Source organism: Pongo pygmaeus, chromosome 4 (genome assembly GCF_028885625.2).
Source record: "Pongo pygmaeus isolate AG05252 chromosome 4, NHGRI_mPonPyg2-v2.0_pri, whole genome shotgun sequence".
NCBI classification, from domain to species: Eukaryota; Metazoa; Chordata; class Mammalia; order Primates; family Hominidae; genus Pongo; species Pongo pygmaeus.
This window is the reverse complement of record NC_072377.2, coordinates 148,695,047-148,722,692: the sequence shown is the minus strand read 5'-3', so window position 1 is coordinate 148,722,692 and position 27,646 is coordinate 148,695,047. Positions and strand designations below refer to the sequence as shown.

Here is a 27,646-nt window from a genome sequence, read left to right as displayed (position 1 = left end):
TTGGGAACATTTTCTGGGACCATTAAGATATATGATATTGTTTGAGCCACTGAATTCAAACAGATCTGAAGCTAGCTGTACCCTAGACTTGGCATCCACTGAGGCAATTAATATCTTCCTACAATGCTATCAATTTGCATTTAATTTTCTGTTGTCTGAAATACAAACTGATACAGAAGAGGTGTCCAATAACAAAGATGTAGGTGATATTTTAAAAGATTGAGTAGGTGTCAGAGAGGCAAAATAACGTTGTGGTTAAGTGCATAGACTCTAAATCAACTTCCTAGGTACCCATCCTCACTCTACTGCTCAGCAGCCATTTGACTTTGGACAAGTCACTTACCTCTCTCTGCCTCTGTCTTCCTCTGCAAAATGAAGATAGTTAACAGTATCCATTTATAGGGAACTTTTGAGGATTAAATTAGTTAATATATGTAAGATATTTAGAACAGTGCCTGACACATAATAAGGGCAAGTTTTGGTTATTATTTCATATTTATTATTGAGATCTGAAATAATGGCGATATAGTGTATCAAAAAGAACAAGGGAAATGGCTCTTACCATGTTGCTAACTAAAATTTTTCTGTAGACAGAGGAAGTAACTGATTAATTAAATGCACCTCTTTGTAGCAAAGGGCTTGAATAGACATTACTCCAAAGAAGTTATACAAATGTCCAACAAGTGTATGAAAAGATGCTCAACATCACTAATCATCAGGGAAATGCAAATAAAAACCATAATAAGATATCACCTCATACTCACCAGCATGGCACTACAAAAAGGAAGAAAGAAAATAACAAGCGTTGGCTATCATATGGAGCAATTAGAACCTTTGTGCACTGTTGGTGGGAATGTAAAATGGTGCTGCCACTATGGAAAACAGTATGGCAGTTTCTCAAAAATTAGAAACAGAATTACCATATGATCAGGCAATTCTACTTCTAAGTATATATCCAAAAGAATTGAAATCAGGGTCTCGAATGGATATTTGTACACCCACGTTCATAGGAGCATTATTCCTAAGAGCTAAAAGATGGAAGCAACCCAAGTGTCCATCAATGATAAACAGATAAACAAAATGTGCCATAGACTTTAACATGGACGAACCTTGAGGACATTATGCTAAGTGAAATAAGCCAGTCATAAAAAGAATAATACTATATACAGTAGTCAAATGCATAGAAATAGAAGTAGAACGGTGGTTGCCAGAGCTGGGGTGGGAAGTTTAATGGATACAGAATTTCACTTTGTAAGTTTAAAAAGTTCTAGAGATTAGTTTCACAACAATGTGAATATACTTAACAACACTGAACTGTATACTTAAAAATAGTTAAGACAGCAAATTTTATGTTACATGGTATTTTACCAAGTTAATAATAAAAAAAATTGAATTTTAAAAAGTACCTCTTTATAGTTCTGTAGGCATCACAGTGCCTGATTAAGCTGGTACTAATATTGAATGAATAAATGAATGATAATGTAACAAACCTAATGACAAAACGAGTAAAGGGTGAGGTAGTTCAAGGAGTTGAAATTGTCATGGAGTAAAGTAGAATCAACTATCAAGCACTATGTACAAGATTTATGGTAAAGATAAAACATACTACATAGTATTATGTAAAGCATGAAACCTATAAATACAAGTTCTAGCTTTGATTCATTTATACTTTTATTTATAACATATAGCAAATATTTACTAAGCACCTACCATTTGCTAGGCACTGTTCTTGTTCATCAATGAACAAAAATGCCCTGTCTTCCTGAGGCTTATTTCTAGTAGGGTAGGAGAAGGCAGCAATATACAATTTCTAGTTCTAGCTGGAACCGTTCTAGTAGAACGGTGGTTGCCAGAGCTGGGGTGGGAAGTTTAATGGATACAGAATTTCGCTTTGTAAGTTTAAAAAGTTCTAGAGATTAGTTTCACAACAATGTGAATATACTTAACAACACTGTGACACCAGACTAGTCCCACGAGTTTTCTGGGGTTTAGTTTCCTCATCTATAAAGCGATGTGCATGTGGCAGAGGAACAAAATGGTACTTTTCCTTCTTATATTCCACAAGATTTGAAAATTATTTTTAAATATGGGACAAGGCCATAAAAAGCCACTAGGGGGCAAAATGAGCATGGAATAAACATTTTACTGATGTGAAATTGTAGAGACGAAAAGGAGAGTCATCCTTTATGCATCATTAAAAAAATAAGCAAACAGCAAATGTTGTGCATCATTATAGGTAGAGAAAGAGCACTACGGAATAGTTATCCAACTGTGTTTTATTCTATGAGTAAATTATTTTATTTTGAGACCATGTTTTTATAGGGAAGAACAGTGTGCAAGAAGCAGAATACTCCACTAGTAATTGAATAACATTTCTAAATGTACATAATAACAGTAAAACCATATCTACAGAAATACAAAACACCAATAAGTAGATTCAATACTGAAGTAGCCCTTTACTCACATGTTAGGATCTAATATATATTTAGAATTCTTTCTTTCATGTTTATTTTGCTTTGGTCTTATTCCCACTCTTTTATTTTTTATTGTTTTTATGTTTCATTACATAAAGTTAAGGTGTACAACATGATTTTTATATACATGTACACAGAGAAATGATTACAAGTAAGCAACTTACCATATCCATCATCTCACAAAGATACTGTGTATGTATTTGTGTTAAGTAACAACAAACAATAATAATAACAATAATAACAAAGAAATAATAATAACAAACATAACTGGGAGTGAAGAAAGGTAAAAGGTAATTAAGATCACAATTGTACTTAATCTTAAGAAACTTTTTCTTTAACCTGTCTCCGTCTGTCTGTCTGTCTCTCTCTCTCTCTCTCTCTCAGACAGGATCTCCCTGTGTCAGCCTAGGCTGGAGAGCAATGGCACCATTATGGCTCACTGCAGCCTCAATCTCCCGGGCTCAAGCAATCCCTGGTGTGTGTGTGGTAAAAGCACCTAAAATCTACTCTTTGAAAATGTCCACTATGCAATAGTATATTATTAACTATCACCTTCATAGCCCTCCTGCTGTACTTTGGATTTCAAGATGTGCTAATCCTCATAACTGCTACTTTGTACCCTTTGACCTACATATCTCAATCCCCTCTTCCCCTGGCCTATGGTAACCATCATTCTATTCTGCTTTTGTATGTTTAAATGGCTTTGTTTCTCTGTTTGCTTTTAGATTCCACATATGCTTTAGTCTGTTTTCTACTGCTATAACAGAATGCCACAGACTGGGTACTTTATAAGCAATAGAAGTTTATTTGGCTTATCATTCTGGAGGCTGTGAAGCCCAAGAGCATGGTGCTGGCACCTGGCAAGAGTCATCCATGCCAGAAGGTGAAGGGGGGAAGTGACCACACAAGACAGAGAAATGAATAGGGATAACCTTATTAGGAGCCCACTCCTGCCATAACTAACATAATCCTGCGATAACAGCATCAATCCCTTCGTGAGAGCTTAACTCTAGCGGCCTGATAACTTTTTTTTTTTTTTTGAGATGGAGCTTCACTTTTGTTGCCCAGGCCGGAGTGCAGTGGCACGATCTCAGCTCACTGCAACCTCCACCTCCCAGGTTCAAGCTACTCAGCCTCCCAAGTAGCTGGAATTACAGGCATGTGCCACCACGGCTGGCTAATTTTTGTATTTTTAGTAGAGATGGGGTTTTGTCATCTTGGCCAGCCTGGTCTTAAACTCCTGACCTCAGGTGATCCACCTGCCTCGGCCTCCCAAAGTGCTGGGATTACAGGCATGAGCCACCGTGCCCTGCCCTGATCACCTCTTAAAGGCCTCACCTCTTAATACCATTAAAATGACCATTCAGTTTCCAACACAACTTTTTGATGGACACATCCAAACCATAGCAACATATAAAGGAAATCATGCAGTATTTTCCTTTCTATGTCTGGTTTATGTCACTTAACATAGTGTCCTCCAGTTTCATCCATGTTGCCCAAATGGCAGAATCTCCTTCTTTACAAAAGCTGAATAATATTCAATTATACACATAAATACCACCACCAACAACAAATTTTTTATTCAATCATCCACTGATGGACATTTAGGTTGTTTCCATATCTTAGCTATTTTGAAAAATGCTGCAATGAACATGGGAGTGCAGGTATCTCTATAAGGTGCTGATTTGATATCCTTTGGCTATATAGACCCAAAAGGGAATTGCTGTGTAGATACTGCTACTAACCAATATAGGCCTCTCAGATTACACAAGAACGTTCACTATTCTTTGTTTTGTTTTGTTTTGTTTTTCAATTACATCCCATTGAGAAGTGGTGGTTTTAAAAACATGTTTAAAAAATATTTGAAAATCTTTGCATAAAAAGTTGCAGTATAATTGTCTTTTCCTTGAATATGGACCAGCTTTAGAGACACGTTTCTAGCCAATAGAATGCCTTAGAATATCGTATGACTTCCAAGGATGATGTAGAAATGGTAATACAGCTTTTTCTCTCTCTCTCAGGATACTCTTCCCCAGACTACAGCCGCCATGTTTTGAGGAAGCCCGTACCACATGAAGAAACCATGTGTATATGTTCTATTTGAGAGCTCTAGCTGAGATCCCAACCTGCAGCCAGCATCAACAGTCACATATGTGAATGAGCTTTCAGATGAATTCAACATCCAGCTTTTGAGCTCCCCAGCTGAAGTTGTGTGGAACAGAGATGAGCTACCCACAACAAGCCTGCCCAAATTTTGGATTTTCAGGAAATAAAATGTTATTGTTACGGTTTTAATCCAACAAGCTTTGAGATTTTTTTATTTTTGTTCTTTTGTCTTCTTGGAGTTTTTTGTTTGTTTTTCTTTACAAGGCAACAGATAATTGGAATGAGGGATAGTTATATTGAGAAATATGGCAGAAGAATTTAAGGAAATGAACTACCAGGGGATTAAATGAGTGCTTCTGTGGAGTCCTATTGGCATGGATCCACTCCCCCTTGCCCTGAACAAAATAAAAAGTTCTCAAAGTATGCTATCCCTCAGTGTCTAATCCCATGTGCACTAATGCTCAGGACGGTGGGTCTTAGAAACAGATGAATGTTTCTCATGTAGGAGCATCATTATCACTGACAGCAAGGATAGTCATTGGCAGATCACTATACACATTTTCCCAAGCAGCAGATCTCCAAATTAGAATCTTTTCTTGGTTCAGACCTTCCAGTTCACAAAGAATGGTGATCCTGGCTTGTATGGAAGCGCAGTAATGACCTAATCAAGCTAGAAACTTTGAGGTACAGGAGCATTTCTCCAGGCAGAGGACTGATGCCAGTGAACTTGCAAGCACCCACAGGGAAAATGGGCAAGTAGAACTATGTCAAGCTTTAAAAACCATAGACAGACACAGAATCTGTTTGTTGTATATTGTGACTGGCACATGGTAGGTTCTCAATAAATCTTTGTTAAACGAATGAATAAATACCACAAACAACATTATTTTATGTCCTAGAGTTGGGATACAAAAGTAAATAAAACATAACTTCTCTTCTAATAGAGTTTCTGACATAATTAGATGGTTACAATCACTTATTTATCACCTAATCTTTGTCATGTACTAGCCGAAAGGCAAAGACAAGATACAATGGTGAATCTGATACTAGCCATATTAGTAAAATTGATCAAATCCCTTGTTCTGATAGGCTTCTATCTACCATGTTGGTGAAGGAAGGATCCCTGTTCCCAAACAGTACAAGATGGATGAGCTCATGATATACTCAACACTGGACAGATGAGACTAGGAGCAGTTTATTAATCACATACACTCACAGCCTGGGAGAGAGGAGCCTGCACGCATGCAGGGATACATAGTGGTTACACTCAGGAGTAGAGTGAATTAGCAGGGCCTGTGGTGTACAGTATCTAGAGGATGAGTTGCCTCCTGGTTCCCATGGGGGGAGGGGGATGTAATTTGCTTCTTTGAATAATTTTACCAGCTCGTAAGAAGGCAAAACCACTTGGGTTGAGGCCTGAGTGGGGTGGCTGATAGGGGAACCCACCTGGTGGGGAGCTTTTTCTGCTGGGTAGGGGACATATCTGGCAAAAGCAAGGGAACTCATGGCTAAACCTTTCAGGCCCTGTGAGGGTCAGAAATGTCAAATCAACACATGCAATCGTAGGTCTTACAATACATCCCTTCACTTCTCCTGGCCTCAGATCCTCATTTGTAAGGTCAAAGAGTGGGGAATGAATTCTCTCAAGGTTCCTGCCAGTTTTAATTCTCTTTAATTCTCAATATGTGTGGCCAGTTAAATGAGGGGTGTTTTGGTCATTTTCTGATGCACTTGCTGTCCTGATTGTTCTATGAAGATCAGTCTATTCTTGTTAACTTTAGAGCTATCTCACTGAATTCAGGCCAATTTCCTAGGGGCCTCTCAAAATTTTAATGTGAAGTTGAGATATTTAATTTCCAGGGAGTGGGAAGGGGATGTAGTGTGTTATAATATTTAGTACAGAAGTCAATTTTTAAATTAAAATGAATAACTTTTAATTAGAGTCAAGAAAAGAAATGATATTTATAAATCTAGAATCAAATAATATTTTAAATGATGTTAATCTTTCCAAAATAACATCTTAGAAAGAGTTAAGAAATGTTTATATTCTCTTCCAGAGAGGAAAATTCATTATCACAGACAGTAGGGGATTTATGATTTTCATTAAATTGTATAAAATTAGGACTGCAGAAGAATAATAAAAAACATCTTGACTGCTTCACCTAAAATCAAAAGGAAAAAATGTGTTTATCTTTGACTTCTAGATCTAAGTGTGCAGAATTTAATTAAAATCAGACATTTGATTTCACATATCTCTGTTTTAAAATAAAATAATCCTCATTTAAGGAAAAGAGTTAAGTATTACAATTAGTCTTAATAACAAAAAATCATATCTAAGTACATTAAAAACATTATGATTATAATAACTTTTTCTTCTATGGAAGAAACTGAAAAATCAAAATGCCTACTTTTATAGTTCTACTTTATATTTTTAAAAATCATCACAAGTGAAAAAAATCAATAAAATAACATTGTTTAAGAACTGGTACTGTAGACATTAAGAGTTTCCCTTAGCAGGCTTTTACTCATTTATAAACATAATGGCCTCTTACTTTGTTTCAGAAAGTCTGATGAAAAATATTCCAGCATGTGTCTTTCTACAAGCATGGGACTGACTTTAAACCCAATGTAAAAAGTTTACTTTGGGACAAGTGTTAAACTAGACATCCAAAATGATGCAGTTGAAGACTCCATTGCTACAGATTTGATTCAAAAGGTTTGCCACTCTGCAATAGTGACAACAAATTGACATTGACATGAATAGCTGATCAAAGTGAAAAAAAATCAGATTATTGTTCTTTTGGGCATGTGTGTAGCAAAAGATTTAGTCTATATTTTGGCAAAAGAACGCAGTAACATCATAAGGCTGGTATGAATTCAACTGTACATCCCCCAAAAGACATACTGAAGTCCTTACTCCCAGGACATCAGAATGTGACCTTATTTGAAAATAAGATCTTTACAGAGATAATCAAGTTAAAATGAGGTCATTTGGGTAGGTGCTAAACCAACGTGACTCGTGCTCTTAAAAAAGGGAAATTGGGACACAGAGACAGGCATACACAGAGAGAAGACTACGTGAAGACCATGTCAAGGTGAAGGCAGAGATTGGACTGATGCATCTACAAGCTAAGGAATGTCAAAGATTGCTTTCAAAGCACCAGAAGCTGCAAAAGAGGCATGGAGAAGATTCACCCTCACAGCACTCAGAAGGAAAAAGCCTTGCCAAAACCTTGATTTCAGGTTTCTAACTTCCAGAATTCTAAGACAATAAATTTCATTTATGTAGGCCACCCAGTTTGTGGTACTTCGTTACAGCAGCCCTAGGAAACTAATCCAGTCTGAATTCTATTTTTTTCAAACCATCACTTTAGTCTCATCCCTTCTATTCCTCAACAGCAGTAAAATGTTCCTTCTTACCAATCATTCCTGCACAAATTACGATGATATATAGATATGACAGCATGACAGTTACTGTGGTTCAAGCATTAACCTTCTTTAAAATAACTCTAATTGAGAGAGTTGTGAGGAATTCTTCTTCTTTTTTAATCCTGGAAGAAAACCCAGAAAATACCCTTCTCAACATTGGTCCTGGCAAAGAGTTTTTGATTTAGGTCCCCAAAAGCAATTGCAACAACAACAAAAAAAATTGACAAGTGGGACCTAATTAAACTAAAGCGCTTCTACGCAGCAAAAGTAAACAACCTACAAAATAAGAGAAAACATTTACAAAGTATGCATCCAAAGTATGCATCTGGTTACAAAGATTTAGTAACCAGAATCTATAAGAAACTTAAATCGACAAGAAAAACAAATAACCACATTAAAATTGGGCAAAAGATATGGTCATGAAGAATTCTAACAGAAAAATAGAAAAAGTATAGTGCCTAGAGGAACCTAAACCATAATATATCATGCTTGCAGTAATTTTCAAGCTGCTCTCTTGTTGAGTATAATAAAACCTGACACATCTATGATTTTAAGAAACACTATATCTTTAAAAATTGTTATGGCTATTATTTCACTTGCCTGGGACACTGCCTTTTTCTTTCTTTGCAAATAAATATATTTTCCACAATATAAATCATCTTATGCTCTGTCTCCTGATAAATTCTGTGTTTTAGGGGAAGAGAGAAGAGAAAGGGAAGGCAGAAAGATGGACACTTTTCATAGTATTTGAAATAAGATGAAACATATCAAGAAAATTGAATATGAGAAGCACTGTTCACAATTTTCAAGTATAATTGCCCTAAATATAGGCGGTTCTTAAGACAATACTTATGAGACTAAAATTTACAATGCAGACAAGCCAAATTTGAAAAATCTTGGACAGAGGTTAAAAAAGCATATTTTAATACACTCCACCATATCAAAAAGCAAATTATAATATAATACAGAATCTGCAGGGGAAACACGAGTGAATGTTTATAATTGATCTTAGAAGTAGTTAGCTTGTTCAAACCCAATCCTTATAGCTTTTAAAAAGTCAATTTTTCCTGAAGAAATCATATTGCTTCTGTAGCTACATAGATTCATCAATTATCGCAAATATTTATTGAATACTTAGTACTTAGACACTTATACTTGAATACATTATATCATACAACCCTTCTAGCAATGAATACTCCTATCTTGCTTTTACAGATGAGAAAAGTGAGGCACAAAGAGTTTAAATAAATTACTGAAGCTCCATGGCAAGTAAGTAGTACGGAATGTAAATCCATGCAGTCTGGCTCCAGGGCCTCTACCCTTAACTACTATGCAATATCAATTAACATACATGACTAATGTAACATAAACTTAAACATAAGGTTTAAATATTATTTGCCCAATGAGAAGATTACGGAAAATATTTTTATCAACTTGAATATATATACATGTGGAGACACAGATGCAATTATCAAATGTCTAGTTATTATTTTAATTTATATGGATTTCAGTAATCGCATTTTAGATAAATTAGTATATTAATCAGAATTATTGACTTTTCTACATTCACATTTCATAACACAGTAACAATACAGCCTACTAGTTTAGCATAAGGACTCAGGAACAAGTTCAAAATGTCTAGTCTACTATTTTCTACCATAATAATGTTTAACAAATTACTTACTCTGTTCTCAATTTCCTCATGTGTCAAATGAGAGTTATATGGCACCTACCTCATTGGGTTGTTAGGAGGAGGAGTAATTGAGTTAAAAAGTGCAAAGTGCTTAAAGAAATGCTTGGCACACAAATTCTTGAAGTATAAATAGGTGTTAGCTGTCATATTTTTCAAATGCTTCATTTTTACCTTTGGCATGAGTGGCTTTGCCATCATTAGAGCCCACTTTGAGTTCTCCCATGCTGTTTTTCATATTATCTCCCCTACTACCCAAGTTATTCGAAATACAGACTTCAGTGCTTCAGTGCTTTCACTGAAATTCATATTCCAAGCCACAATAGCCATTCACCTGACATTAGAAAGGTTTGTTACTGAAGAGGGTATTTTTGATCTCTACAACGAAAATATTTACAGTATTTACAATATTGCTTATATGTTATCTTTAAAAGACTTTTTTTTAACAACATGCAGCACTTGCAATACTGAAGTCAAGCTTCCAGGAATAGTTATAAAATTGGGGTTAAATTTCTTTGCCTTTTAAAAACCAGTTCTGTACAAAAGCATCCAATGCCATTACGGGCAAACCTGTCTTCCCAAAACTCTTCATTGTTCAAAGTAAAATAATTGAAATAACAGAAGCAGAATTTGAATAACCTAGTACAGGAGACTTGATGAGGAAACTCTTTGGTAAGGGAAAAAAGATAATTTGGAGGAAACATAATTGTCATATTTGGGAAAAGAGGTTACATAGTTAATATATAGGGAGAGTAAAAACAAACACTGGCACTTACATTGGTTTTTACCATTATTGTCAGGTTTCATTGTGGAACTTGACTGAAATACACAGAGCTGCCAGATCTCCATTTCATGTGGTGCTTGTGGATATAGCTGAAGGTAGGAGAAAACTGCGCATGTTCAAACCATAATTTTCTGGCACAATTTTCCATGACATATTAACTGAAAAACAGAAGGGAAAGAAAGCAACTCTAAAATATCTTAGTTTTAGAGCCATACTAAGAAAATGGAGTTGTTTTGTGTGTGTTTGTGAAGTATGTAAAAGTGTTAGTGTGTATACTATCATGACTGTCTAACTAAATGATATTACTCATTGTCAGGATGTCCTTTCTGTTTTTGTTTTGGTGATGGATACATTAAGTTCCAGGGGAGGACTGCGCAGCTATTACAAGTCTAGCTCATGTTGCCTCATCTCTCGACCTAGGTGAGGCTTTCTACTCCTGATAAAGCCAGCTGGGTGACTTTAACAGAGGATGGCACATTTACCAAGTACTCCAGTTTCCTTTAATATAACTTTCTGGAGCCTATCCCAGAGTGAGGGAGCAATGCCAAAAAAAAAAAAAAAAAAAAAAATCCAAAAAGAAATTCCTACATGACTAGCCATGAAATTAGTGGATGTTCTCAAAATTTCTAAGGGCCATTGGCAGGATACCTTGGCTTACGTTTCAAAGTCAAATAAACAATATGCAAAACTTAATCAGGTAACTCAATGTTCTTGCTTGGCTTTTCAATTGGAGCAGAAATTCAAAGGAGAAAATTTAAATAAATACGTTAGTTGCTTTCAGAGACAGAAGTAGAATTTGAATAACATCTATATCTAATAATTCATTCCTAAACAGGCAAATTTTTTAGTTTTTAAGTTCAGGGGTACAGGTGCAGGTTTGTTACATAGATAAACTTGTATCATGGGTGTTTGTTGTATAGATTATTTCATCACCCAGATATTAAGCCTAGTATCTATTAGTTATTTTTCCTGATTCTCTCCCTCCTCCCTCCAATATGCCCCACTGTGTGTTGCTCCCCTCTATGTGTCCATGTGTTCGTTCTCATTATTTAGCTCCTACTTATCAGGAGAATATGTGGTATCTGGTTTTCCGTTCCTGCATTAGTTTGCTAAGGATAATGTCCTGCAGCTCCATCTATGTCCCTGCAAAGGACATTATCTCATTCTATTTTTATGGCTGTATAATATTTCATGGTGTATATGTGTCACATTTTCTTTATCCAGTCTATGATGGATGGACATTTAAGTTGCTTCCATGTCTTTGCTACTGTGAATAGTGCTGCAATGAACATGCACATGCATGCGTAGTTATGATAGATTGATTTATATCCTTTTGGGTGTATTCCCAGTAATGGGATTGCTGGGTCGAATGGTATTTCTGTCTTTAGGTCTTTGAGGATTCGCCACACTGTCCTCCATAATGGCTGAACTAATTTACACTCTCGCCAACAGTGTATACGCATTCCTTTTTCTCTAAAACCTCGCCAGCATCTAAATCGGCAATTTTTAATGCTCATATTCTTGTAGCTCATTCAAATTTGAAAGGGATATCTTTTTTGATTCAGAAGAAATAGAAACATCAGAAAAAAACAAAAGAGACCAGAATTTTTTTAACCATAAGATTAATTAAATAGATAATGATGGATTATTGCATCTTGTTGATGACTCGAAACACAGCTTCATGGATAATGTAGCTTAAAGAAAGTACAATCACAAAGTTTATCAACTGAACTAGGATATTTTTGAGAGTAAAAGGGAACAACATTAATAATTATGCTGAGGGTAAGTAAAAATAGGCAGAAAATGGGACAATGGAATTGTCTCCAGCAAATCATAGTATGTGGTCATTCTACCGAAAGTTGTGCAGATGACACCTAAACCAACAAATGCTAAAATGATTGATGAAAGGTGGTGAACACTTGAATGAGCAATTTCAGAAATTCAAAAATATAGTTAGAAAGCACAAAAATCTAGTGTTCAGTGGCAAAATAGGGTAGCTATAGTTAACAATAATTTATTGTACAGTTCAAAATAACTAGGAGTAGATTTAGAATTTTCTCTACACAAAGTAATGACAAATGTTTGAGGCAACAGATATATCTCAATTACCCAGATTTCATTATTACACATTGTATGCTTGTATCAAAATATCACATTTATCTCATAAATATGTACAACTATGATGTATCCACAAAAATAAAAAAAATAAATTCACCAATGGAGTAAAAACCTCAAAGGGCAGCTGCCTGTTGGTCTCTAGAGTACAATCCTAGGTTTTTTGGTTTGGTCGTTATATCCTTTTGTTGTTGCTACTTTTGTTTGGAAGGGAGTGCGTTTTTTGTTTGTTTTATTGGGGTGGGGGTTGTTGAAAGAAAAGTTTTGAGTGAAATTTTATCGTTCCTTTGGAAACTAGTCCCCAACAATGCTCTGGCTTCTTTTGTGAGGGCCTCAGGATTTTGATCCCGGAATATAATGCAATGGCTCATGATAAGTTTTATTGCTATAAACCCTGAATAAAGTTCTGCTCATTAGTTAATAGCATGTTATTTGGAGTCACAATATTCGGGATTCCACCATCTTGGGAAAGTGATTTAACACAGAAGCCAAAGCAATCATTTTCAAAAGAAAACAATCTAAACATCACTCATCAGTTCACAATCTTCATTTCTTTTAGAACCAATACACAAATCCCATAGGATATTTCCTGGCCCCTTCCTGTTATTCCAGCCTCAATTCCTATGTGGCTCCCCTCACTTGCTGTTCCAGTCACTCAGGTTCCACTTGGAAGAGTGGTTCACAAATTCAGCTAATGTTGCCCCCACCCCCCACCCCCAAGGACATTTGGATTTGGCAATGTCTGGAGAGATTTTTAGCTGTCACAACTTGGTGGTGATGGTGGTGGTGGTTGGTTGGGGGGAGTACTGGCATCTAATGGCTAGAGATGAGGGATGCTACTGCTAAGCACCATGCACAGGGCAGCCCCCAATAAAGAATCATCCTGACTCAAAATGTTAATAATGCTGAAGTTCAGAGCTCGATTTTCATCTTTCCTCAGACCATGCTTCCCAGATCTTGCACACATTGTTCTCTTTGCCTAAAATATTCAGGCTATTTTCCCTTATCCTCCTTTACCGTCGCCCTTTCCTCTCTTTTCTGGTCTTCTCTAACTCCCACTCACCCTTTGACAACCCTCTTATAGTGGCTTTATAGACTCTTCTTCCCAGATGAATGTTACTCTTTCAAAGAATTATGGAGCACTAAAGAATATTAGTAGCAATTTCACTTGCATTTGTATGTGTTCGATTACCCCTCTCCACCACCAACTCCAGGTGGGTAGATGTCATCTGTCATCTAGCTTATATTTACCACAGTATCCCCAGCAGCTAGCACAGAATGAATGAACACTTAATAGCTTCACTTACAAAAGGGAAATAGGGTAACCATCTCATTAGGTTGTTAAGATTAAATAATACATACAAACACTTTAGCACAGTGCTTGAATCACAGTAAATGCAGACACCGAGGCATTGTAGGCATTGTAGTTTGTGGACAGGCGAGGGGGCTCCGTCTGTCTCATTTTAGCGCCTCCCAGTCTTCCTCCATCACCTCGGTCTGAGAAACTCCTCCTCCTACCTACGAGTAAGCAGCAATTGCTACGCCTGCGCTTTCCTGGTTCCACCGCTAATCAGGCTGCCGGAAGCACTTTCCTCTTTCGCACTGGCCAGCCGCACGTTGGGTAGATACTGCGCAAGCTCCATACTCGTGTCTCCTCCTCCCGCCCACCGGTGCCCAACCTGCTAACACGCCTGCGCGAGCGGGCGTGCCCCGGAAGCAGTTCTTTGGCCTTGTGACACGTAGCAAGGGGGCTGGTTCAGGGTCTGAAACAGAGTTTGGGGATTGTTTGGGACTAGTGAAGCTACTGCCTTTGCCGCCAGCGCAGCCTCAGAGTTTGGTGAGTGACCCAGGCCCGTGGCACACTGTTCAGCTTCTCTCCACACCCGTGCAAATGGGCTTGTTGCCGTCTTTCGGCGCCGCGCCCTGGTCCTTTCGCTCAGACCCTCGCTCCCTTTCAAGCGCTTGCCCTGACGCGGGCCGCTGCACCTCAGGCGCGACCTTCCAGATTCTGCACTTTCCTGGCAGGCCGCAGGTCTTATTTTGCAAGGAAGCAGTCGCGTTGTCAGCTGTAAAGCCCAGTCCTAAGGTGAAAAATTATCTTTGTTGTTATTGATATTTTAGACCCCTTATGGTACCACAACTCCCACGACCTCGCCCCTAATGGAAGGCATATCAGCTCCTTAAGGTGGAGTTGTCTTACTGGGCCTCAACTTAAAGAATAGACATTTTCTTTCTCTCCGCTACCGCCCTTCAAATGCTGCGTTCTTTCCGCCCCCATCCCCCCTCCGAATTACTGAAAAAATATTTGTTGTGTTCTGTATTTGCGTAAGCAGACTGCCAGGAACGAATTCAGTAGAACCTTGAGCATAAGGAGTATTTGCCATTTCTCTTTTATTACAGATTATTTGCAATGTCAGGCTTTGAAAACTTAAACACGGATTTCTACCAGACAAGTTACAGCATCGATGATCAGTCACAGCAGTCCTATGATTATGGAGGAAGTGGAGGACCCTATAGCAAGTAACTTCATCTTTGGCAATTAATTTAGTCTACCTTGCAGTGAAAACACATATTTAGAATATTTGGTTCTGCCCAAAACAGTGTGTGAACATGTCCTTTATCAGGAGTATGATCTTTCATGCATAATCTTCTTCCTCTGGAGAGAGATGTGACACTGGCTTGGGTTTGAAGGTATTGTTCTATTTAGAGTTGAGTGTCTTCTGCAAAATCTTCAGGTGTACCATGAATGGAAAAGTAGCTTGTTTGAAAAACTGTGTTCTAGTAACAGTATTTCTGTATTTAGATGATGATGGGAGCTTAAGGTACCTAGGAGATAAGCTGTTAGTTCATGGGACCAGTGAAAAATTAAAATATTTTGTTAGTAGTTAAATCATTCCAACTCTGAGACATTTATCAGTGCTAATTGAAAGTGTTTAGTGACATTATTTAATGATGTAAGCTTCCTATTACGAATCATCAGGTGATTTTCATACAGCAGTTGATAATCATTTTTATTACTCCTAGTTACTCCTCTTTCTCAAACCCTTATGGTCAGTACCACACATGTTATAAGTTGCATACTGAGGAGGTTGACTCAAAGCCGTTAGCCTCTGAACTTTTTTTTTTTAAATGATCTTTTTATAGTACCTGGTGTTTGTGACAAAAATACATGAACTGAAGGCTTTCTAGCAATCTTACCTAGGACATCATCTCCTTAGTTTCTAAGGACCCTAGAGATAATCTTATCAGCTTCCTGTCAAATACAGGAGCTTCCTATACTGGGATTGCTTAAACTTTTTTAGATGGTTCTGAATCTCTTTGAGAATCTTATTACAACTGGGCCTCTTTCCCATAAATACATGCATTCACTCAAACACCCAAATAAATGTGCATATATAACTTACAGACAATTCATGTGTTAAATGATGTTCATCCATGGATCCCGAATTTGAAACCTCATGAAGTGTGTTCCACGATGAGGGCAGGGGAAGGTTATGTATCTGTCAGTTTGTGAGAAACATGCAATACAGGAATGTGTTTGGATTAGAGTGCCTAAGAATTCAAGAAACAAAACAAAATTCAAATTCAGTGTGGCTCTATGATAGAGTCTGTCTTGGTTAGGCTATCCTTTCTAAAACGTATAGTCTCTTTGAGTCTGCTTAATTTGGTATATTCTAAGGCTTTGTTTTCCCCTCTAAAACTTAACACATTTGAACAATGGGAGTGAGCATGTCAAAATACCCCGTGATTCATTTCTCTTTTCTGTTACTTAATTACATACCAGTGAGGATTTATCTCTTTTGATAAATTAATGGGCAGAGTTGGAAAATTTGTATTGAGGTATTTCAATTCATTTATTTACCTAAAATATGTATTTTTGGTGATTGCTCTGATATAGGAGAGCCAGAGTCCATCTAATAAATGCTTGCCTAAAGCAGCAACACGGCTTCGGAGAACCTGTCTCTGTATGCAGGCCTGTTTTTAACCGAATGGTTTTTATGATTAGAACTCAACAGAGCTATTCCATTTAGATTGCAGCCTACGAGATTTATCTGCCTCTGCTTTTCTTTTCTGTCCTGTCCACATTTGCATCACTTAAAAGGTGTGACTTATAGTCTCATTCCATTTAACAGTCATTTCAGTTCTCCACACAGCAGTTTAGATATTCTAAACAACTTGTTGCTGGTTAGCACTTGTTGCTAACTGTTGTCACAGTTTCATTCCAACCAAATCATGTACCAGTAAGCATTGCTTCAGTACTAGTGATGAAGTTTTATTCTGGGTGATTATATAACCATTATTGCTATAAACTTGGGTTTATAGATGATGCCTGGGAAAACAAGAAGCCTAATGTATTAACAGTAATAAATTTGAGTGTCTGAGATTTATTTTGTAAAAACTGAACTCTTCTGTGTGTACCTTCAAGTAGATCTGCAATCTAATGACATTTTAAGTGTCCATCTCAGTTAACCAAATAATATTTTGTTTGATTCGCTAATTTAGTAACAAAGATCCGCTAATAACTTTTAGCTCTCCATTGGTGAGAATCTAGGTGCAAATAGCATATTACTTGCATTGTCTTTACGTTTTTAACTTGACTTGTTATTAGTACACAGTTCTGCGTTTGCCATAATGAAGTCAGCTTTAACATTTTTTGGTTTCCTCTATAGGTGTTTCACAAGTATCATTCATACATCCATTCACCAAAAAAACAAAAACAAAAAAGTATAAAATTCCCTTTGATCATAATCTGTTGAGTTATATGAATGGAAAATTGGACAGGTTCCACATTGTATTCTAGATATGCTTATGAAATATATCATAATACCAAGTCACATTTTTTAAATTATGAAAGCTGTTATTTTTTTTCTTCTTTGACTTACCTGGTAGTATCTTTATGGAATATCTGAGGATTTCCATGAACTTAGGTAACCAACCCAATATGTTAAGAGGCTTTATCTTTGTTATTGGTACAGAGTACTTATGAGAGTATTGATTTAGTATCTGCTGCTTTTCCTGCCATGAAAGTATGTTGTTTTAGCCTGTAAAGATCATGTCTGCCATACCATGTTTTAGTTTAAAACCAGCAGGAACAAGTCAGAAATTTTCCTGAATAGGTCCTGCCAGAAAAGGAAGATAGTAAAATTCTATGATATTGTCATTCTCACCTTTCCTCTTGAAGATGGAATGATGGTGCCACCTTTGAAACAATCAACTGCTTGCAGTACTTTTCTTCCTTACATGAAATTTATTGGTCTATATCAGCAACTCTCAAAATTTAGGCTGTAGACTACAGAGGGTCCTTGAGACTCTTCTGAGATTCTTTAAGGTCAAAGTTATTTTCATAACAATACTAAGATATCATATACCTTTTTAGGTATGTTAACATTTGCAGTGCTGTTGCAAAAGTATTGATTGGTAAAACTGCTGGTACCTGAGTATGAATCAAGGTAGTGGCATCAAGTTGTTCTAGTAGTCATCGTATTCTTTATCACTCTATAGACTTGTTAGAGAGTTGGCAGGCAGGCAATTTCATTTAAGGATTCTTTTGAGGAAGCAGTAAGAATTATCTTTTTATTAAATCCTGACCCTTTAGTACACATATTTCTTTATTATTCTTTGTGAAGAAATTTAGTGTTTACTACATACTAAAGTACAATTACTGTCTCTATAAAAAAGCACCTGTGCAAGCTGAACTGGCTGTTGTTTCATGAAGACCATTTTTATTTGAAAGAACAACTGATAAACTATGGTTATTCAGACTTGAGCATTTGGCAGATATTTTCTCAAAAACGGATGGAGAGCCTCACCCCAAGGAAAACAACTGACATTATGACTATAAGAATTTAAATGGGAATTAGACTAAAGGTTTTCTAAGGCTTCTCAGCTCTCATTTTTTAGAATATCTTTTAAAATAATTATTTTACATCTGTGTTTCTTAGTATATCATTAGACTAGTCCCATTAATAAGTTGGATTTTTTTCAAAACATGATGGAACAGATGCTTAAAGATGTGGCTTCATTATCCTCCTCTTCCCTCTTGCCATTATCACTAAAATAGCTGTGATAAGCCTTTCCCTCTAGATGCAGGGTTTGCTATAGCACATATCAAATGAGACAATAGCTACTTTGAAAAATAGTACTTTGAAAAAGTACTATTCAAATGCAAAGTGTACTAAAAATCTTTTGTTACATTCAAGTGCTCACAAAGCAAAAGCTTGATTTGTCCACTCTGTTTTTAAATTGATGGTTTTTCTTAAAGAGATTTGTCCGCTTGCCAAAAGTAACATACTATGAAGAGTAAAGAAGAATGATAATTCAATGGCTATCCAAATTACAGTGAAAAATTATATAACATGTATTACAGAGTCTAACATCCTAAGGTTTCATTCAGTCTTAGCCATAGATTTTATTTCATAGTGTATCTTCATATTGTATATATCCACTAAGGGAGAAAAATAGACAAAATTTTTACATTTTCATTTGTTGACCTCCTAACCTTTAACAGTTTGTAAAATGCTTAGTGCTATGTAAGTGAATATTGGTATCATTAAGAAGATTTTCTATAAAAATTATGATTTTTTTATTGTAGATAATAAGCTTGATCTTAGTAATCATTTCAACCATGCTTTACAAAAATTGGCAAAGTTTGTATCTGAGGAATTTCACAACTAAGATTCTTTAGCTGTCACATGAAAATTTAGGAATTTAAGGGATATTAACTATACAGAGTTGAAATACCTCTGAAAAATTTAACTTTCTTTCATTTATAGACAGTATGCTGGCTATGACTATTCGCAGCAAGGCCGATTTGTCCCTCCGGACATGATGCAGCCACAACAGCCATACACTGGGCAGATTTACCAGCCAACTCAGGCATATACTCCAGCTTCACCTCAGCCTTTCTATGGAAACAACTTTGAGGATGAGCCACCTTTATTAGAAGGTAAGATTTGTTGCAACACTTGATAGTACTCAATAGTATTCAGCTGGTTAGTGAAAATTAATCTTAATTTGGAGAAATTGTCTTTTCCTTTAAAAAAATAATCTGTGGAAAAAAGTTTTCTGCTAAACAACTCATTTTAAACAGAGTATATGTGAAACCACATTGGGCCGGAGAGGACCAGATTTTTAATAGATCTTTTAATAGTGATAATAAAGTATGTTACTATGTCAGCATCGACTTTTACTTCAGGTTATTGACTAAATTCTGCTAGTGGAAAAAGTGAGAAGAAAAAGCGTGCTATCCATTATTCTGTGTGGAAATAAACTGGCAGAACTAGTGACATCACTAAAAAAAATGGTGATTTTCAAATTTGTATTCCAAAACCTAGGAAGTGGTAGTTCTGAACATTTTTTTTTTAACTAGATACTCTTTGAAAATCTAATGAAAGGTATGAACACTCTCCTCAGAAGAAATGCACACATATGCATAGAGACGTAGTTTTGTATACAGTTTCACGGGCCCCCAGGTATTCCTGAAGCCCCAGGTAAAGAACCCCTTACTGTTAATCCTTTTTGTATATTCTTTGCTATGTAGTCATACCTAAGGGATGTAATAAGTGTCTGTTTCATCAGATCCATACCCTTTTCCAACACCAATCCGGAAATGACATATTTGTGGGATGAGTACCACATTGAAGACTGGCATAGAGAACTCACTAAAATAATATCATCCAGGCCAGGCACAATGTCTCAACACCTGTAATCCCAGTGCTTTGTGGGGCTGAGGCTGGAGGATCTCTTGAGACCAGAAGACCAGCCTGAGCAACACAGCAAGACCCTGTCTCTACAAAAAAAGAAAGAAAGAAAAGAAAAAGATTAGCTCTGTGTTGTGGCGCACACCTGTGGTCCCAGCTACTCAAGGGGCTGAGGCAGGAACATCACTTGAGTTCAGGAGTTTGAGGCTATAGTGAACTATAATCATGCCACTGCACTCCAGCCTGGGTGACGGAGACAGACCCTATCACAATAATGATAATAATAATAATGTCATCCAATATTGCTAGATCCTTTTTTGATGCTATGTCATTTTGTCTCTTGTTTCAACATAGATTTGATCAATTAAAAATACATCACAAATCCTAATTAACTTTTAAATTTTCTCTCTCTTTAGAGTTAGGTATCAATTTTGACCACATCTGGCAAAAAACACTAACAGTATTACATCCGTTAAAAGTAGCAGATGGCAGCATCATGAATGAAACTGATTTGGCAGGTCCAATGGTTTTTTGCCTTGCTTTTGGAGCCACATTGCTATTGGTAAGATTTTCATTTCAACCTTCAGGGTGCAATTAAAGAACAGCCTTTAAATTTTCAATGTTCTACCAAAAGCCATTTTGAAACTCCGATTTACACCTCAAGTCTTTGATGTGTTTGGAATAGTATTGAGTTGCTTGTATTTATACCCATTCATTAGTTCTCCATCTATAGTAAGTGTAGCATGTTTTAAAAATCATTTCTTGTTCTAAGAAATGATTCAATTATTAGGGGGAAAAAAACAAAAAAAAATGGTAAACAACAGGTATAGCTTCAGTCCCTCATTAGAATTCTGTCTTTTCAGAGGTTACTTACAGTTTTTACACTATTGCTTTTTTTTTTTAATGACAGCATTTTTTAAAAAATCTCTAAACCTTGGTTAATATTTTGTTCTAGTCATACTGATGATTACTTTTCTATATAATTATTTTACCAATTTATCACTTTCCCAAGAATGTTAAGGCATGTTGAAAATAGAAAAGTTGTAAAGATAATTGTTAATATTTATTTTATCTTATGTCTCTGAATTAGATAACTAATGTAATGTATAGAAGATGGGATTTTTAGTCATAAGAGCTGGGCTTGAACTGAGTGCTCCTGATCTGCCCTTGGCCACATCATTTAATCCTTCAGTTTCCTCTCATAGAAAATAATCCTATCCTGCTTACCTAGCAAGATTATTTTGAAGGTGAAACAAGACAGGTTATGTGAGAACACATTGAAAAGTTAAAAACACTATACAAGTGTGAGTTTTTTTATTACTACATGAATTAATTCATCAATGATCTCAGCTGAGCTTTTTCAAACTTCTGCATTTTTAATCAAGTATTTACAAATAATCTAATAAAAGTCCCAATAATTTTTTTCTTAACATAATCTGTAGAGGCATTCTCCTAATTTAGTTTTTATGTGACAAAAATTGGATAAATCAATAACTTTTTGAAGGCTTTTCTGTAAACTGGTTTTAGTGATAGTGTGACCTGAATACAAAGTTTGTTCACAAACTTGACTAACAGGATAATTCCAATTTAGCTAATCTTTGCAGTGCTTAAACTGTTTATTGTTGTCTTTTCTTAATCAAAGGAATGTATAAATCAGCCAATAATTTGGAAAAATTAAAAAAACTTCCATTATATTCCTTTTGCCATTTCTTCTCTGTTCCTCATAGAACCCTGGCTTCCTGTTTATCCTGACTTCCTTTCTCCTTGCTCCTCTAACACCCATATAAAGTGAATCATAAGATTTCTTCTTAGAAAGATTATGACTACCTCCACCAATGAGAATTAATGCTTTGGGGCATTTTTGGTGGAATTAGGTACTTTCAACTGATATAACTATTATCTAGACATTTTGAATGGCTTTCCATCTTGTCTCTAGTTTATTTGCCTAAAATCATCCAGAGTTCTTTTTAGAAATCTTACTATTTTGGGTGATTCTGCTATGCTTTTGTCTCTTTATTTGTTCACTTCTATGCCAAGCCTACACGCTAACTGGAAAATGGAGAACCAAATATCTGTGTACTTTAAAGTTACAAAGAATGTAACAAGCCAGTCTGCTCAGTCTTTTACTTCTCTACTTAAAGAATAGATAGATTAGTAGATTTTGATGCTCATGAATTATTTGCTACATGTACTGATTCAGGTGAAATAAGGCCAGAAATAACTGATTTTTTGCCCTTTAACCTGTAATCTTTCTTCTTTACCCATAGGCTGGCAAAATCCAGTTTGGTTATGTATACGGGATCAGTGCAATTGGATGTCTAGGAATGTTTTGTTTATTAAACTTAATGAGTATGACAGGTGTTTCATTTGGTTGTGTGGCAAGTGTCCTTGGATATTGTCTTCTGCCCATGATCCTACTTTCCAGCTTTGCAGTGATATTTTCTTTGCAGTAAGTACTGTTCTTTATTTTGGGGGTTGATTGATCAATTCTATGTAGTAGGATTCACCTCATCTTCAGTTTGAGATAAATCACCGATTCAGCAAACATATCAGATAGTGCCTCTTGTGGTAGGGACAGTGCCAAATGGTTTTGGACGAAGAACAATGGTAATGAGAATAAATTTAAAAACCTTTATACCATCTCTATTTTACCCATGATCAAGAATTTCACTAGTTTTGTGTTTACTTACCATTGTCATAGTGGTAACAAATTGAACAGGGTGATTGTTAAATATTACATGAAAAAGGTCAAGTCATTAGTGTTCAAATTATGCTTACCCTCTTTGATATTTTCTAGATCCCACCTAATTTCTTGAAATCATTGGACATATGCCAAATGTACGAATAATAAATACATACTCTCTGTTGGGCAGCTTTTTAACTGGAAATGAAATGTATTCTTTTTATGATAAGAGGCTGTTGTCAGCCTGCGGTGTTTCTCAGATAGATGTACTTGTAAGCAGCTTTAAATATGGTGTAATTTTTAAATGATATTTTAGGTTAGGTTAAAAGGATAGGTATGGCCAGGCATGGTTGCTCACGCCTGTAATCCCAGCACTATGGGAGGCAGAGGCGGGCAGATCACCTGATGTCGGGAGTTTGAGACCAGCCTGACCAACATGAAGAAACCCCATCTCTCGGGCAGATCACCTGATGTCGGGAGTTTGAGACCAGCCTGACCAACATGAAGAAACCCCATCTTTGCTAAAAATACAAAATTAGCTGGGCATGGTAGCACATGCCTGTGTAATCCCAGCTACTCGGGAAGCTGAGGCAGGAGAATCACTTGAACCCGGGAGGCAGAGGTTGCAGTGAGCCGAGATTGCCCCGTTGCATACTTCAGCCTTGGCAACAAAAGCGAAACTCTGTCTCAAAAAAAAAGGAAAGGTATACATTACCGCCAATAAGGTTCCTCCTTGTGGCCAGTGTGCAGATTGTCTCAATATAAAATCTCCATGTGACTACTCTTAAAGGTTACCAGTGGTCAGGCTTTGTTACACTTTGAAAGCTAAAGTGGCTGTTTGGGAGGAGGAGAAACAAATATGTCAATTATTTGTCTGATACAAGAAATTTGGCAAGATGATGCTTTACACTATTTCTGCTTTGAATAGAAATATTTCATATTTTCAGTGTGGAAATCACTCTTATTTATTAAGAATTTATATATTCATATTTGAATTTGACCCAAGTTATTTTCTACTAAAACCCTTTTTTCAACTAGGAACAATTTTGCCTCCAAGGGGACATTTGACAATGTCTGATAGGGGGCAAGGGTGCTACTCATATCTTACGTATAGAGGCCAGGGATGCTGCTGAACATTCTGACAGTGCACAAGACAGCCCCCACAACAAAGATAACATCCAGCCCAAATGTCAGTAGTGCCAACAATGAGAGACCTTATATTTTTAAAAAGTAAAACATAGTTCTAAAAAAGCTGTTTATCACATGAAATGATTCACCGTCATTGAATTTACTGTGAGGTACATTTTAGCATTTGAAAAAAAAAATCCTGATTATTTTTGCATATGTCTAATTGCAGATTTAAAATGTAAATTTAAAATGCTTTAGAATAGGTTATTGTAGTATTCTTACATAACTAATCTCATCTGCTTTTTTTTCTCCTCCCCCCTTTTTCCTTGTTGGTTACAGAGGAATGGTAGGAATCATTCTCACTGCTGGGATTATTGGATGGTGTAGTTTTTCTGCTTCCAAAATATTTATTTCTGCATTAGCCATGGAAGGACAGCAACTTTTAGTAGCATATCCTTGCGCTTTGTTATATGGAGTCTTTGCCCTGATTTCCGTCTTTTGAAAATTTATCTGGGATGTGGACATCAGTGGGCCAGATGTACAAAAAGGACCTTGAACTCTTAAATTGGACCAGCGAACTGCTGCAGCGCAACTCTCATGCAGATTTACATTTGACTGTTGGAGCAATGAAAGTAAACGTATATCTCTTGTTCATTTTTATAGAACTTCTGAATACTATGTTGGATTTACCTGCAGTGTGACTAGCTTTAAATGTTTGTGTTTATACAAATAAGAAATGTTATTTCTTTATGGTTCCTGCAGCCATTGAAAAACCTTTTTCCTTGCAAATTATAATGTTTTTGATAGATTTTTATCAACTGTGGGAAACCAAACACAAAGCTGATAACCTTTCTTAAAAACCACCCAGTCACAGTAAAGAAGACACAAGACGGCCGGGCGCGGTGGCTTACGCCTGTAATCCCAGCACTTTGGGAGGCCGAGGCGGGTGGATCACAAGGGCAGGAGATCGAGACCATCCTGGTTAACATGGTGAAACCCCGTCTCTACTAAAAGTACAAAAAATTAGCTGGGCGTGGTGGTGGGCGCCTGTAGTACCAGCTACTCAGAAGGCTGAGGCAGGAGAAAAGTGTGAACCCAGGAGGCGGAGCTTGCAGTGAGCCGAGATCACACCACTGCACTCCATCCAGCCTAGGTGACAGAGCAAGACTCCATCTCAAAAAAAAAAAAAGAGACACAAGACTTACTGCAAAAATATTTTTCCAAGGATTTAGGAAAGAAAAATTGCCTTGTATTCTCAAGTCAGGTATACTCAAAGCAAAAAAGTTATCCAACTGTAGAGTATGAGTTTGCACTCCAAAAATTTGACATTACTGTAAATTATCTCATGGAATTTTTGCTAAAATTCAGAGATACAGGAAGTTCACAGTCTACCTTATTGTAGACATGAAATGCGAACACTTACTTAAATATTAATGTTAACTCAACCTTAGGGACCTGGAATGGTTGCATTAATGCTATAATTGTTGGATCTCCATATTTCCCAAAAATAAAAAAAAAAATCACTAACCTTTTTTAAGGAAAATATTTAAAGTTTTACAAAATTCAGTATTGCAGTTATCAATGTAAAGTACATTTGAATGCTTATTAATTAAAACTTTCCCAATTAATTTTAACTGTGTTATTGAGTTTACTTTTACTAAACTTCTGTTATTCTCTTTGTCTCTTTTTTAACTAGGCTCTGATTTTGACCCCTGATTTAAGCTTTAAGAATAGAAATCAGCTAATGTAGAATCAGACAAAAAGAGGATTAAATGAGAAACAGTTTGAGTTACATTATTTTATTGTATTAAATGTATTTGATTTATATTGTCATGTTCTCTTGCTAGAGAGAATCTGTAGGAAAATACTGTGTCTTGTATAGTGATCATTGGCTTTTTCTAGAAAAACTGCCTCTGATTCTGGACAAAGCTCAGTTATAGTTATGAGAAAGATATGGTACAGGGAGGAAAATACTGCTTTTTTTTTTTGAAGAGATTTTCAGACTAAATAAAAAATGCCAAACTGATGTATCAATGGTTCTTATTTTTAGAACAAGTTTTCAAAGCATAAAAAGAGGTTGAGAGAAATAACATATTTATTCATTCACATAAGTATGTTTTTCTTCATTAATCGTCTGGAGAAACCCACCTGTCATTAATTTGTTTTGGGCTAGGTTTTCAAACTTACCAAATTGCTTTAGAAAAGCAATTTGGAAAGCAATTTGATAGGCTTTCCAACTTAACCAAATTTTTTATTGTAATTCTTGGATAGTATTTTTGTCTTTTTCAATTCATTTGTCTTTTTCAATATAGTTTTTGTTAAGGCAAATGTCTTCCCTTAATATCCAAATATTGCTGATAAACGGTAGAAGATGCTTTGGAAATTAAAATTATCTCACTGTTGGTTAGACTTAACACTGTTAATCTTCAGCCAAATATCACATATGGATCAAATTATTTTCTTTTTCGTTGTTTACCCTATCCCTAACAACATTTTTAGTTTAAATTATTGTAGAGATTTTTTTTTTTGGTGGTTTTTATTTTGCTCCAAAATAATAAGGTGCAAAGCTGTTTTATGCTTAACTGTTGCTCTGTCAAAACAGCTATGCAGTGGAGTTGCATTTGATGTTCTAGAGTTTGATTACATGCAGTGTCATATATAGCCAAAACTTCTCTTATCAAACTCTATTATGTAGGCATATTTAGATATACATTAAAGACTGTTGTACTGTGTCTCAAAAAGTACTATGTGGCTTTTTTTTTTTTTTTTTTTTGTCTATCATTGGAATAGATTTCCGTTTCTTCAGTTAAGTACCAGGTAGATTACCTGCCTTGCTTTAGGCCCATTTCATACCAAAAGCATGCAGGTATCTTTAAACACTGGAGACACTCACCATAGCTAAAAGCTCATCCAGTGATTGTCATTGAGTAACTGAAACTCATTGTGGGAGTGACAGACTGAAACATGCCTTATCTCCAAATACTGTACTTGTGAGTGGAGTGGCAAGTTGACTTACACTAGTGTGTTACTCATGCATGTATACATGCCAAGATCATGTAGTTGACTTTACATATGGAGTAAATGTATATTTTATGGCATTGCTATAATACCGTGTTTACCAATGGCTGTTTTCAAGAGCTGCATAACTAGGCTTATGGAAATAGACATTCTTTTTCCAGATATAGTTACACAGATAATGCAAAGTTCTAGAAATCTTAAGATACTATCCTTGGATAGGGGCCACCTAATCAAAGAGAGTTTTTTAAAATGTATCTAATGACATGATTTGGGATAGAATTGTCATTGTACATTTGGTATTTTGCAAATTTGTATTTTTAACCTTAATAGGCATTGCTAAACTCAAATATGCTCCAAAGCTAAGTCAGTTGTCTCTAAAGTTAAAATTATGCAATTATGCTTGCAGTAGTTACTACCTACAGAAAAAGGGAGCCTTTCTGATGTGAACTATACACTAGTTTTCTTTCACATAAATGGAAAAATTTTAAACTTTGGGTAAAGGGAAATTGTACAAGTTAA

General features: G+C 36.1%; 2 protein-coding genes across 3 annotated transcripts in view; one reads left to right on the top strand and one right to left on the bottom strand.

Annotated features, from left to right (window-relative positions):
- The window catches only part of KCTD16 (potassium channel tetramerization domain containing 16), a 325,798-nt gene extending 311,410 nt beyond the window's left edge, over positions 1–14,388 (bottom strand). The window contains exons 1-2 of the mRNA XM_054488308.2: positions 13,961–14,388; positions 10,476–10,641 (exon numbers count right to left, since the gene is read on the bottom strand). The gene's annotated coding sequence lies outside the window, so the exon portion shown is untranslated. The remainder of the gene's footprint in view (positions 1–10,475; positions 10,642–13,960) is intronic.
- Positions 14,302–25,737, top strand: YIPF5 (Yip1 domain family member 5). Of its 2 annotated transcripts, none has more exons than XM_054488311.2 (6): positions 14,302–14,435; positions 14,999–15,118; positions 19,372–19,544; positions 20,715–20,860; positions 22,566–22,747; positions 24,449–25,737. In XM_054488311.2, exons 2-6 carry the CDS (start codon positions 15,009–15,011, stop codon positions 24,609–24,611), a joined length of 774 nt encoding a protein of 257 aa, XP_054344286.1. In that variant the 5' UTR covers positions 14,302–14,435; positions 14,999–15,008; the 3' UTR covers positions 24,612–25,737. The 2 variants fall into 2 exon arrangements, with proteins under 2 accessions (XP_054344286.1, XP_063521311.1); XM_063665241.1 differs by having other exon boundaries at positions 14,317–14,684.
- Positions 25,738–27,646: the final 1,909 nt, after the last annotated feature.

What these genes read in the sequence shown, in the direction of transcription:
- YIPF5 (XM_054488311.2), top strand. Translation starts at nt 15,009, where the DNA reads ATGTCAGGCTTTGAAAACTTAAACACGGATTTCTACCAGACAAGTTAC. An exon ending in AGTGGAGGACCCTATAGCAA is followed by an intron (nt 15,119 to 19,371) that starts GTAACTTCATCT and finishes TTTCATTTATAG; the next exon opens with ACAGTATGCTGGCTATGACT. An exon ending in GCAGTGATATTTTCTTTGCA is followed by an intron (nt 22,748 to 24,448) that starts GTAAGTACTGTT and finishes TGTTGGTTACAG; the next exon opens with AGGAATGGTAGGAATCATTC.